Source organism: Oncorhynchus gorbuscha, linkage group LG22 (assembly GCF_021184085.1).
Source record: "Oncorhynchus gorbuscha isolate QuinsamMale2020 ecotype Even-year linkage group LG22, OgorEven_v1.0, whole genome shotgun sequence".
Taxonomy (NCBI): Eukaryota; Metazoa; Chordata; class Actinopteri; order Salmoniformes; family Salmonidae; genus Oncorhynchus; species Oncorhynchus gorbuscha.
Window position 1 is genome coordinate 7,801,590 of NC_060194.1, and position 14,174 is coordinate 7,815,763.

A 14,174-nucleotide genomic window follows, 5' to 3' on the forward strand; every position below is an offset into this window, starting at 1 on the left:
TATGCCTATGTAGATATTCCATTTACAACATTAACAATGTCTACACTGTATTTCTGATCAATTTGATGTTATTTTAGTGGACAAAAAATGTGCTTTTCTTTCAAAAACAAGGACATTTCTAAGTGACCCCAAACTTTTGAATGGTGTAGTGTATATCAAGGCTATAACAGCAAATGTAAAATCCAGTGGTATAGTTTACAGCAAACACAGCCAAAAGTTTCCTGGACCAAATTGTTCCACACTTTGATATTTTACATATCCTCTTCATAGGCCTCCTCAAATGCTATTTTCTAATTAAATATATCATGTTTTTTAGATATATTTCAAATTCAAATGTTCTCCCGTCATGAAATCATTCTCCATATTTGAACGTTAACATTTTTGGTGTAAAAGTCGCTGTCTTCGTTGTGTTAGTAAAGAGTTATGTAGACTGCTCTTTACTTAAATGATTACATTCCTGATTGTGAAGGTCATTGTCACATAATTCTGACCAGAGCCATACAGTACACACTGAGTGTACAAAACATTAGTAACACCTGCTCTTTACATGACATAGACTGACCAGGTGAATGCTATGATCCCTTATTGATGTCACCTGTTAAATCCAATTAAATCAGTATAGATGAAGGGAGGAGACAGGTTAAAGGAGTTTTAAGCCTTGAGACACAGATTGTGTATGTGTGCCATACAGAGGGTGAATAGCCAAGACAAAAGATTGTGCCTTTGAATGTGGTATAGTAAGTAGTTGGTGCCAGGCGCACTGGTTTGAGTGTGTCAAGAACTGCAATGCTGCTGGGTTTTTCATACTCAATAGTTTCCAGTGTATATCAAGAATGGTCCATCACCCACAGGACATCCAGCCAACTTGACACAACTGTGGGAAGCATTGGAGTCAACATGGGCCAGCATCCCTGTGAAAAATCAACAACAACAAAAAGCTGCAATATTTCTGTTTGTCCCTGAGATACCATAACAACATAGCCAGTATACACTTCCTCAAGAAAGTCGGAATTCATCTAAGGAAAATCTACAAGTCTGTAATGCATTTTGACGTTTTTGCTGAGGTCTTAGTCTCGAAACTTTCACATCTTACCAAGATGTGTGGTGCAGTATTTATCAAGTGAAAAAAAATGCATGGAAACTATTGGCTCTCGTTGAATAACAATTAACACTTCATTGAGGAATCCGAGCTCCCAGTTGTTTTGAACGTGCATTCGTTACGTGCTTTCAATACCAAAACGAACAAAAACATCACAAAATGTCAACATAAAATACGCGTGAACTGTTTCGACTGGGAAGCATGAGACAGGCTAATGCCACGTTCACGCGCTAGTCATGACTGTTCAACTTGCTTACTGGTTGTGGTTATACACCTGCCGTGTTCAGCCAGTTAGCATGTCTGACATTTCTGAGTTTCCTAGTTCCGACTAGCAGGTGAGCGCAGCATTAATTCTATACATAGAGTTTGATTGCACAACTATTGGAAGCGTTCATGTTATGAAGAGTAATCTGAAGTTCGGAGTTCCGACTGGGAAGTTTTACTTGAACAACCCTCCAAGTTGTAGGGCGCGTTCAAGCAGATCATTTTTGTCAAGTCTTTGTATGTTGAGCCCACATGCTGATTGCATGAACTTTACAAAAATGTGATCAAAGGTCATGAAGTTTTGACTGCAAGTTTCTGCAGCGGCTCTTCACCAACTTCATCGCCTGCATTGTGGGAGGCCCAATTGCCAACCAATCATTCGGGTATTTTTGTTTGAGCCATGCGAATGTGACCAAAGTGCGATTCAGTGGATATATACATATTCATGTAATATTTGAAGCTATCGCTCACTGATTGATTGTACACACACATCATTTCAGTTTGTGAGTGTGTGATATGGGGGTTGGAGACATGTTTATATAAACATTATAAAGTAAAACTTTTATAAACAATGGCAACACTGCCATGTTGATCTGAGCCTTGCTGTTGGAAGACCACATTAGTGTCAGGCTGTCGCAGATACACCTCCCTCCCCCGACCTCAGTCCTCAACTTTGGTCTACATTCAGTTGCATTCGCCTTCCCACTCAAACGCGCCCATAATTGCAAGTGGGACTCTGGCACTACATTTTGGCAAAGATGGTGGAACATTTTAAGATAGTTCCCTTAAGCCGTTTACCATTGAAAACAATTGCCAGTTCCAGTTTACTTAATAAGGGAATGGCTCTCCCATAGTGATAGCAGCTGGGTCTGTCTACTACTTAGTTCACTGACTTCAATTGAAACAGAAAAAACGACAGAATAGGATGTCTCGCTTCCTCTTGCGTCTCTGCCGTTGTGACGTTTCACCACTCACCTTTTAACCCAAAATATTACAACAAATCCGCTCTGATAATTACAAATTTATGTTAAGCTAACTAAATGTATTATTGGCAGCGTCAACATCTTATTGGTTTAAGAATTGTTCCGTCTTCAAAAGCACTTGAACACAACCATGTTGGACTTACAAATTTGCACTTCCCAATTTCACACTTCCCACCAGCGCATGAAAGCCTAAATAGGCCTACATACCAAGCAAAATTGAAATACAAAAATCTAATGCGCACTTCACAAGAATTACATGCAATAAATGTACTTTTTGAAATAAAAAAATGCATTAGGTCAAACCAAAATGTTGCGACAAAGAAAGCATTTTGATCATAGAATAAAACCCATTTTGCATTGCTTGTTCTACATTTCTATTTGAGGTCTTTAAATTGCTTTAGATCTTGATATGAAACAGCACTTGCAAAAATATGAAAGAAAATAAAAGTGTATTTCCTCTGCCACCTCTCCTCTGTAGGCCTACAAAACTCCGCATTCGAGATTTTTTTTAATTTTGCGCTGCTGGGAACGATGATCCGCTTGGCTTTCTGTAGTTACATCTGATTGGCCGGCAGTGATGTGTCGTCATCCAATCACACCATGTAGCCGTGTCTGCATAGGCTATCGTTGTGTTCATAACATCGGACCAGAGTGTTCTACATCGGTAGTATTATTTTCTGTTATCTTCTTAACTTTCACCAGTTTCCTACATTTGAAGAAGAGCCATCATGGAGAAAGTGATTTTAGTGACCGGTGCGAACAGGTAGGCAACGTACATTATTCATAAATCGTCTGACTGTCACTGCAGGTAATCTTGTCTAGGCTACTTGATGTGATTGGATAACGTTATTAATGCGATACAATTTTGCCAATCACTGCCTGTCGGATAATTAATGTGTTTGAAAAATGTTAGGGTAAGCATTTTGCAACAACGTTTCAAATGAAGAACCACTTGACGCAATATGGCGTTGTAACGTCATATTGTGGAAAATGTAGGCTACATGTTGACAAAGTTGCTGTTAGTGGAAATACTGCCAAGTTACATTCACATGTCTCACTTGTAATGAAGCTAGTGCGCTAATAGCCAAGTTCCTCTCTACTCTATCTCAAGCCAGCTTGTTGTCATTTAGTCTGACAAATCCATAAACTGACTATGATTCACTGATTGTCCACTGACTGTGTAATAACAGTTGACCTATGGAATTAAAATAAGCTTGTGTGTGCGTGCAATGCATGGACATGCAACACATGTGTACATGAGGGCGTTTGTGTCCTACTCCTACAGTATATGTCATCTCCTATCTATGACCTCTCCATCTCCACAGTGGCATCGGCCTAGCCCTGTGTGAGCGGCTGCTCTATGAGGACAGTCAGCTGCAGCTGTGTCTGGCCTGCAGGAACATGCAGAGGGCTGAGGCGGCCCGCTCCGCTCTGCTGACCTCTCACCCCGACGCCCAAATAGACCTGCTGCACCTGGATGTAGGCTCTGTCCGCTCGGTTCTCCACGCCGCCCACAAGGTCAAGGCTAGGTATAGACCATCAGACCATTACCCTGTTAACACCTCACACACACACGTACACACATACCATACACACACTAGTGGAGGCTCCTCATAGGAGGAAGGGGAGGACCATCCTACTCAGTGAATTTCAGAAAAATTTAAAAAGCGAAACATTAAAAAAGTGATGCTTTTTAGATAAAACTGTACAAAGTATATTCACGTCACCGAAAAACTGACTAAAACACACTGTTTTTAATGAAGTTTTACAGTAGCCTCAACAGCACTCTCTGGGGTAGCACCATGGTGTAGCCGAAGGACAGCTATTTACCATCCTCCACATTGACTTCGATACAAAACATTTTAGGCTCATGATTCTTACCGTCTTCCATAGACTTACACAGTAATTATGACAACTTTCAAAGGATGTCCTCCAACCTATCCAGAGCTTTTGCAGCATGAACTGATATGTTGCCCACCCAAAGGATCAGATAATTAAACTAGTACTGGAAGCATAAGCTACAGCAAGCTAGCAGTGCAGTGCGTAACATGTGGTGAGTAGTTGACTCAAAGACAGAGAAAAACAATAGTTGAACAGTTTTGAACAAATAATTTTCTTCAAAAATTGTATTAATTTATTGCCACAGGGCCCACATGTGTAACTCATAAACTGCTTGCTGTACACTGTACTGCGTGATTGTAGCTGGTTCACTAAGATGTTAGTTCTAGTAGCTATGTTGACTTTAGCTAATATAGTGACATTGATGTAGGCTGTGTGTGGTGGTTATGATATGAAGGTTTGGCTTGGAAAGGTTTTTTCACCTAGTCACAGGCAGCTGTTGTGTTGTGCACTGAAGTCCACAAGCGAAGGGAAAAAGTGAGGAGGAGAGCACTTTGAAATACCTTTCTTAAATGGAAGAAAACTGAATGAAAATGTGATAAACTTACCAGAATATTCTAGATCAGCTAGATGCAGACAAAAGTGTGCAAGGTGGTATTGAATGTGTCACTGTCTGTCACCTACTACAAATTTGTCTCTAGACATGTGCACCTGCATTGGAAACTTTCATTCGTAGGCTAGGTTGTAGAAACCTTGTGATGGGTAAAGGAAAATTCAAATGTCCTGTAGTAGCCTAAACCTATCAATGTTACATTGAGCTGGGTGAATGGAAAATGAATGACAGTCATCCAATATGCTGTAATAGAAATAACACCATGCTCATATTTTTTTAAAATTTTTATATATATATATATATATATATATATTCTGCTCAAAAAATAAAGGGAACACTAAAATAACGCATCCTAGATTTGAATTAAATATTCTTATTAAATACTTTTTTCTTTACATAGTTGAATGTGCTGACAAAAAAATCACAGAAATTATCAATGGAAATCAAATTTATCAACCCATGGAGGTCTGGATTTGGAGTCACACTCAAAATTAAAGTGGTAAACCACACTACAGGCTGATCCAACTATGATGTAATGTCCTTAAAACAAGTCAAAATGAGGCTCAGTAGTGTGTGTGGCCTCCACGTGCCTGTATGACCTCCCTACCACACCTGGGCATGCTCCTGATGAGGTGGCGGATGGTCTCCTGAGGGGTCTCCTCCCAGACCTGGACTAAAGCATCCGCCAACTCCTGGACAGTCTGTGGTGCAACTTAGCGTTGGTGGATGGAGCGAGACATGATGTCCCAGATGTGCTCAATTGGATTCAGGTCTGGGGAACGGGCGGGCCAGTCCATAGCATCAATGCCTTCTTCTTGCAGGAACTGCTGACACACTCCAGCCACATGAGGTCTAGCATTGTCTTGCATTAGGAGGAACCCAGGGCCAACCACACCAGCATATGGTCTCACAAGGGGTCTGAGGATCTCATCTCGGTACCTAATGGCAGTCAGGCTACCTCTGGCGAGCACATGGAGGGCCGAGAAATGCCACCCCACACCATGACTGACCCACCATCAAACCGGTCATGCTGGAGGATGTTGCAGGCAGCCGAACGTTCTCCACGGCGTCTCCAGACTGTCACATGTGCTCAGTGTGAACCTGCTTTCATCTGTGAAGAGCACAGGGCGCCAGTGGCGAATTTGCCAATCTTGGTGTTCTCTGGCAAATGCCAAATGTCCTGCACGGTGTTGGGCTGTAAGCACAACCCCCACCTGTGGACGTCGGGCCCTCATACCACCCTCATGGAGTCTGTTTCTGACCGTTTGAGGAGACACATGCACATGTGTGGCCTGCTGGAGGTCATTTTGCAGGGCTCTGGCAGTGCTCCTCCTGCTCCTCTTTGCACAAAGGCGGAGGTAGCGGTCCTGCTGCTGGGTTGTTGCCCTCCTCCACGTCTCCTGATGTACTGTCCTGTCTCCTGGTAGCGCCTGCATGCTCTGGACACTACGCTGACAGACACAGCAAACCTTCTTGCCACATCTCGCATTGATGTGCCATCCTGGATGAGCTGCACTACCTGAGCCACTTGTGTGGGTTGTAGACTCAGTCTCATGCTACCACTAGAGTGAAAGCACCGCCAGCATTCAAAAGTGACCAAAACAACAGCCATGAAGCATAGGAACTGAGAAGTGGTCTGTGGTCCCCACCTGCAGAACCACTCCTTTATTGGGGGTGTCTTGCTAAATGCCTATAATTTCCACCTGTTGTCTATTCCATTTGCACAATGTGAAATTTATTGTCAATCAGTGTTGCTTCCTACGTGGACAGTTTGATTTCACAGAAGTGTGATTGACTTGGAGTTATGTGTTGTTTAAGTGTTCCCTTTATTTTTTGAGCAGTAATATATATATGCATATATAAAATAAACAGCGCCGACACTGACACACACAAACACATCTGGATATGGGCTCTGTCCGCTAGGTGGTCTGTGCTGCCACACAGTAGAAGTAATAGTCATTACCCAGTTAACCCCTCACACATATACGTATAGACACACAAATGCATACGTACTTTACATCCTTTTCAATGTGACATCAATAAATACTTTTACTAATACTCATTTCACAGGTACAACAGACTGGACTACCTATACCTTAATGCCGGGATCATGCCAAATCCACAGATTGACATCAAAGCCTTTTTCAAGGGCCTATTTTCTAGGTAAGGCCTTCAAGCCATACTCTACTCAAACAACACGCACCATTCCATTTCTCAAGGAACCCCTGCAGTTCCTCAAGGAACCATTTCTAGTCAATGATTCATATTTGCACCTTTGGTTATTTGAGGGGTTCTTGGAGTAACCTTTTAATGGTTCAATGTAGCAACGGGTTCCTGGAGGAACCTTGGGGTGGAGGTGTGGCTTAGTAGGGATGTCTAACATCTAACAAGTCATTTAACAACTACCTAATACGCACAAATATAACGAGGTGAATGAGAATATGTACATATAAATATATGGATGAGCGATGGCCGAGTGGCATAGGCAAGGTACAATAGATGGTATAAAATACAGTATATACATATGATTAATGTTGTATAACTCGTTTTTCAACCACTCCACAAATTTCTTGTTAACAAACTCGTTTTGGCAAGTCGGTTAAGGACATCTACTTTGTGCATGACACAAGTAATTTTTCCAACAATTGTTTACAGACAGAATATTTCACTTCTAATTCACTACATCACAATTCCAGTGGGTCAGAAGATGCATACAGTAAGTTGACTGTGTCATTAAATGGCTTGTAAAATTCCAGAAAATTATGTCATGGCTTTAGAAACTTCTGATAGGCTAATTGACATAATTTGAGTCAATTGGAGGTGTACCTGTGGATGTATTTCAAGGCCTACCTTGTGCCTCTTTTCTTGACATCATGGGAAAATCAAAAGAAATAAGCCAAGATCTCAGAAAAAACATTGTACACCTCTGTTAGAGGAAATTGTAGTTAAGATGATTAATTATGTATACATTATTGATTAGAACCATTTATTCTAATACTATTATGTTATGGTATGTAAAGTAAAAGTTATTGGTTAAGCTGTTACTGAAAATGTAAGCAGAATGAATTAATAGTCTGTGTCTTGGGAAGTCAAAGGGGGAGTGATGCTATATGGCTTTTCAGACAGATAAGAAATGTCTGGGAAAGGTTCCATTCCTAAAACAATGGGTCCTTGTGAGAATCGGAGAGAGGGTGGGAAACTGATGATGTCATGTTCAGTTTATAACCTGTGGAAATGTGTGTAAGCATTTAGTACTCTCTGGAATTAAACGCTCTTTACCTGGCTTTTAAGACTGGTCTCAATCTACTTCATGCATAATTAATGAACTTACAATACTTTAATGAATTAGAAATGAGTGCGAATTGGTTTTGGCAATTAAAGCATAAATTAATTTAGAATTCCTCTCAACCTCCAAGTCTGCTTCATCCTTGGGAGCAATTGCCAAACGCAGGAAGGTACCATATTCATCTGTACAACAATAGTATGCAAGTATAAACACCATGGGACCATGCAGCTGTCATACTGCTCAGAAAGGAGATGTGTTTTGTCTCCTAGAGATTAATGTCATTTGGTGTGAAAAGTGCAAATCAATCCCAGAACAACAGCAAAGGACCTTGTGAGGATGCTGGAGGAAACAGGTACAAAAGTATCTATATCCACAGTAAAACGAGTCCTATATTGAAATAACCTGAAAGGTCGCTCAGCAAGGAAGAAGCCACTGCTCCAAAACCGCCATAAAAAAGCCAGACTACGGTTTGCAACTGCACATGGGGACAAAAATAGAACTGTTTGGCCACAATGACCATCGCTATGTTTGGAGGAAAAGGGGGAGGCTTGCAAGCCGATGAACACCATCCCAACCGTGAAGCACGGGGTGGCAGCATCATGTTATGGGGGTGCTTTGCTGCAGGAGGGACTGGTGCACTTCACAAAATCGATGGGGTCATGAGGATGGAAAATTTATGTGGATATATTGAAGCAACATCTCAAGACATGAGTCAGGAAGTTTTAACCAAGCTTTAGCTTGGTCGCAAATGGGTCTTCCAAATGGACAATGACCCCAAGCATACTTCCAAAGTTGTGGAAAAATTGCTCAAGGACAACAAAGCCAAGGTATTGGAGTGGCCATCAATCACAAAGCCCTGACCTCAATCCTATAAAAGAATTGTGGGCAGAACTGAAAAAGCGTGTGTGAGCAAGGAGGCCTACAAACCTGACTCAGTTACACCAGCTCTGTCAGGAGGAATGGGCCAAAATTCACACAACTTATTGTGGGAAGCTTGTGGAAGGCTACCTGACACGTTTGACCCAAGTTAAACAATTTAAAGGCAATGCTACCAAATACTAATTGAGTGTATGTGAACTTCTGACCCACTGGAAATGTGATGAAAGAAATGAAAGCTGAAATAAATAATTCTCTCAACTATTATTCTGACCTTTCACATTCTTAAAATAAAGTGGTGATCCTAACTGACCTAAGACAGGGAATTTTTACTTCGATTAAATGTCAGGAATTGTGGAAAAACTGAGTTGAAATGTATTTGGCTTTGGTGTATGTAAACTTCCGACTTCAAATGTATGTAAACATTATTAAAGTGGCATTGTTTTAAAGTGACTAATTTATTAAAGTGGCCAGTGATTGGGTCTCAATGTAGGCAGCAGCCTCTCTGAGTTAGTGATCGCTGTTTAGCAGTCTGATTGCCTTGAGTTAGAAGCTGTTTTTCAGTCTCTCGGTCCCAGCATTGATGCACCTGTACTAGAGGTCGACGAATGAAGATTTTTAAACGCCGATCCCAATTTATTGGAGGACCAAAAAAGCTGATACTGATTTTAAAATTGGCCTATTTCTTCTTTTTATTTACAGTGGGGCAAAAAGTATTTAGTCAGCCACCAATTGTGCAAGTTCTCCCACTTAAAAAGATGAGGCCTGTAATTTTCATCATAGGTACTTCAACTATGACAGACAAAATGAGGAAAAAAATCCAGAAAATCACATTGTAGGATTTTTGATGAATTTATTTGTAAATGAAAATAAGTATTTGGTCAATAACAAAAGTTTATCTCAATACTTTTATATACCCTTTGTTGGCAATGACAGAGGTCAAACGTTTTCTGTAAGTCTTCACAAGGTTTTCACACACTGTTGCTAGTATTTTGGCCCATTCCTCCAAACGTTTATTCTTTAAGTGAAATACGGAACTGTTCTGTATTTTATCGAACGGGTGGCATCCATAAGTCTAAATATTGCTGTTACAGCCTTCAATGTTATGTCATAATTTTATAAAATTCTGGCAAATTAATTAAGGTCTTTTTTTAGGAAGAAATGGTCTTCACACAGTTCGCAGGGAGCCAGGCGGCCCAAACTGCTGCATATACCCTGACTCTGCTTGCACAGAACGCAATGGAACTGACACAATTTCCCTAGTTAATATTGCCTGCTAACATGAATTTCTTTTAACTACATATGCAGGTTTAAAAAATATATACTTGTGTATTGATTTTAAGAAAGGCGTTGATGTTTATGGTTCGGTACATTGGTGCAATGACAGTGCTTTTTTCAGAAATGCGCTTGTTAAATCATCACCCATTTGACAAAGTAGGCTGTGATTCGATGATAAATTAACAGCCACTGCGGTTTTGTAGTTTCAATGAGGCTAACAGAGGTGTATGAGTTCCTCAAGATCCTATGCAAATCCCGAAGTTGGAGTATTTACCACTTTATAAGGTTCTTTGGGCTCTCGAGTGGCGCAGCGGTCTAAGGCACTTCATCTAGAAGCATCACTGCAGACCCTGGTTCGATTCCAGGCTGTATCAAGACCGTCCGTGATTGAGAGTTCCATAGAGCGGCGCACAATTGGCCCAGCATCATTAGGGTTTGGCTGGGGTAGGCCTTCATTGTAAATAGGAATTTGTTCTTAACTTCTCTGGCCAACATCCAGTGAGATTGCAGAGCTCCAAATTCTAATACAGAAATACTCATTATAAAAATTCATAAAAGATACAACTATTTTACATAGGTTTAAAGATGAACGTCTTGTGAATCCAACCACTGTGTCAGATTTCAAAAATTATTTATGGTGAAAGCATACCTTACAATTATTTGAGAACATAGCCCAGCAGACAAATCATTACAAACAGTAACCAGCCATGTAGAAGAGTTACACAAGTCAGAAATAGAGATAAAATGAATCCCTTACCTTTGATGATCTTCATATGTTTGCACTCAGAAGACATTCATGTATTCAATAATTTTTCCTTTTGTTCGATGAAGTCTCTTTATATCCAAAAACCTCTGTTTTGTTTGCACTTTTTCTTCAGTAATCCACAGGATCAAACACAGTCACAACAGGGAGACAAAAGTCCAAATTGTATCTGTAAAGTTCATAGAAACATGTCAAACCATGTTTATATTCAACCCTCAGGTTGTTTTTAGCTTAAATAATCGATAATATTTCAACCGGACAATAACGTCATCAATATAAAAGGTAAACAAGAAAGGCACTCTCTCGGTCATGCGCATGAAAAAGCTCTGTGACACGGCAGGGTCCACTCATTCAGACTGCTTTTACTCCCTAATTTTTCAGAATACAAGCCTGCAACAATTTCTAAAGACTGTTGACATCTAGAGGAAGGCATGGCAACTGAAATTTGAGTCCTAACTCAATGGATACTGTAATGGCATTGAATAGAAAAGTACAACAACAAAAATCCATTCAGGAAGTAGGACGTTTTCTCAGATTTTTGCCTGTTCTGTTATACTCCGACATTATTTTAACAGTTTTGGAAATTTTAGAGTTGTCTATCCAAATCTATGAATTATATGCATATCCTATCTTCTGGACTGACTTGCCTAGTTAAATAAAATAAATACACATATTATTATGTGTAATCAGCAATGTTAATATTATATTTTAATATGTAATCTGCATAAATATTCAAGGAAAGTTTAAATTTGCAGTGTAGAAACTTAACATAATGACATTTACCCTAACGGGTGGCCAAAAAGCCACACCGCCAATAAGCCACATCTCCAATCTGATAGGCTGCCATCTCTACAATAATTTATTTAAAAAGTTCCAAATTTAACCCATCATATGACAAAAGGTTCTGGTTTTAAACTTTAAACAGGGGTTCCTCGACGATCCTTTTCAGAGGTGTTCCTCAAGGAACCTTTTTGAACTGGAAAGATTCCACCAGTGTGGCAACCCATAAGGTTCTTCGAGGCACCTTTTACTACTCTCACAACTAGCCTCCAAGTTTCCATTTGACCCCCTGAAAAAAGTTTGAACTTAACCCTTCAGATATATATGTCTAGTAAGTGTTTAGCGTTGCCCAGTGCTCTGATGTGATGTCATCTTTGTGCTTCAGCAACGTCGTCAAAATGTTTGCCACAGCAGAGGGCCTCCTGACCCAGCAGGACCGTGTCAACAAAGATGGACTACAGGAAGTGTTCGCCACAAACCTGTTTGGACACTTTGTGCTGGTAAGTCACTTATCTTATTTTATCCTATCATATCGTAATGTTTCTCAACACAGAGAGGTTTGTTTCAAATGGAAACAGAGCCTGGAAATTAAAACATAAGCTAGTTAGTGCCACGTTACCCATGTAACCTGACCCCGGTCCCCTGTTATAGGGATAGGGCCTGGAGTTTTCCTTGGTCAGGTTTCATGGTCACATGGTGAGGAAAAACGTAAAGGTGGGCTGAACTCACTGATTTCGCCTCGCTTTTCCATGTCCTTATTAAGAAATGATAGAAGCCATAATGAGAGTTGTGTTGAGGTTTTGGTATGATGTAGGTGTGTTATGTTGGTTGTGTGTTCCTCTTTACTCACCATAGTTAAAATATCCCATACAGCCACTTTACTTTCAACAAGGGATTGCGTGACTAATGGCTTTGCAAATGCCGGGTCATGTGCTGATGGGCTCCTTATCAATGATATTTTTTTTGGGTGCTGCAAAGTAGCGGTCTCGTAGTAGGCATGTGGGCACGATTGAAATCTAAAGCCAACCCAAGGAAAACTGTGAATTCCAGGATTCCTTAAATCTCATAACCCATACGTAGAATGTATGCACACATGACTGTAAGTCGCTTTGGATAAAAGTGTCTGCTAAATGGCATATATTATATTATTATTATTATTTTGGAAAACACTGACATTATGACTCAAGTTCTCCTACTTACACTTTTTTTTGTCAGAATTTTGGGACAACTATTGATGCCACATTGGCCATATTCAACCAGATAAGTTGCTTTTTTATTTGGCCCCTTTGTTAAAGGAAAAGCACAAGGTATTGGAAACTTTAAAAACTCATCTACTTTTCAGAACCACAAAGAAAATGATACCCAGCTCACTGTAACAGGTAGTAACCTCTAGACTCATGCCATTAACTATTAAACGTTTGTTTCTATCTGGTCCATTTTGTTTCCATGCTGTACCATCCATGCACCTTACTCTCTAGTCCCTTGGACTGGCATTAGACAGTCTCAGTGATAGGACACAACAGATGACAGGCAAGGGCTGGAATTCAATCAAACCAGGCATTCATTAGCAATGTTTACTTTCATGTATTTTTTCAAAGTTCTTGGGGTAAATTTCACTCATCATATTTCTTGATTCCCAATTGAAAATGTATTTTATTCATTTTCCACAAGACACAGCGACGAAAAAAAGTCTAAATTAAACCTACCCACATATGAGAGAGTAATCTTACTTGTCCAGGTCTCCAGACTAACATTTTCCAAGTTTTTCAGTTTGTGACAACAGCCCATGATTTTGGTCGCACACAATTATTTTGCAGCGTCACGCAATAGAAACAAATTGGTATCATTACTGGGATGGTAATAGGGCTGTGGCAGTCACTACATTTTGTCAGCCGGTAATTGCCATGCAAATAGCTGCCAATCTCATGGTAATTCACCGTTAATTCATATAAACACGTTTAGCATCTCCTGGCTTTCACGCATAGCCTACAAGCCATTGATGCGGACCTTGGGAACATCTACATAAAGACATTTAAGTTTAATAAATCCATTTAATATAGTCCACACCATCACAATAAATCTATTTATTTTAGACAGGTCTAAAGAAACATGATAAACTCAGCTGCGTTTATTTTCAGCAAACTTCAAGTGTAAATATTTGTATGAACATAACAAGATTCAACAACTGAGATGTAAACTGAACAAGTTCCACAGACATGTGACTAACAGAAATTGAATAATGTGTCCCTGAACAAAGGGGGGTCAAAATCAAAAGTAATAGTCAGTATCTGGTGTGGCCACCAGCTGCATTAAGTACTGCAATGTATCTCCTCCTCATGGACTGCACCAGATTTGCCAGTTCTTCCTGTGAGATGTTACCCCACTCTTCCACC

At 40.2% G+C, this 14,174-nt stretch overlaps 1 protein-coding gene across 1 annotated transcript in view; it reads left to right on the forward strand.

Annotated features, from left to right (window-relative positions):
* The first annotated feature begins 2,942 nt into the window (after window positions 1-2,942).
* Window positions 2,943-14,174, forward strand: part of hsd17b7 (hydroxysteroid (17-beta) dehydrogenase 7) — a 21,686-nt gene continuing 10,454 nt past the window's right edge. The window contains exons 1-4 of the mRNA XM_046322185.1: window positions 2,943-3,109; window positions 3,672-3,875; window positions 6,869-6,961; window positions 12,167-12,281. Of these exons, the coding sequence (XP_046178141.1) occupies window positions 3,075-3,109; window positions 3,672-3,875; window positions 6,869-6,961; window positions 12,167-12,281 (447 nt within the window). The 5' untranslated portion in view covers window positions 2,943-3,074. The remainder of the gene's footprint in view (window positions 3,110-3,671; window positions 3,876-6,868; window positions 6,962-12,166; window positions 12,282-14,174) is intronic.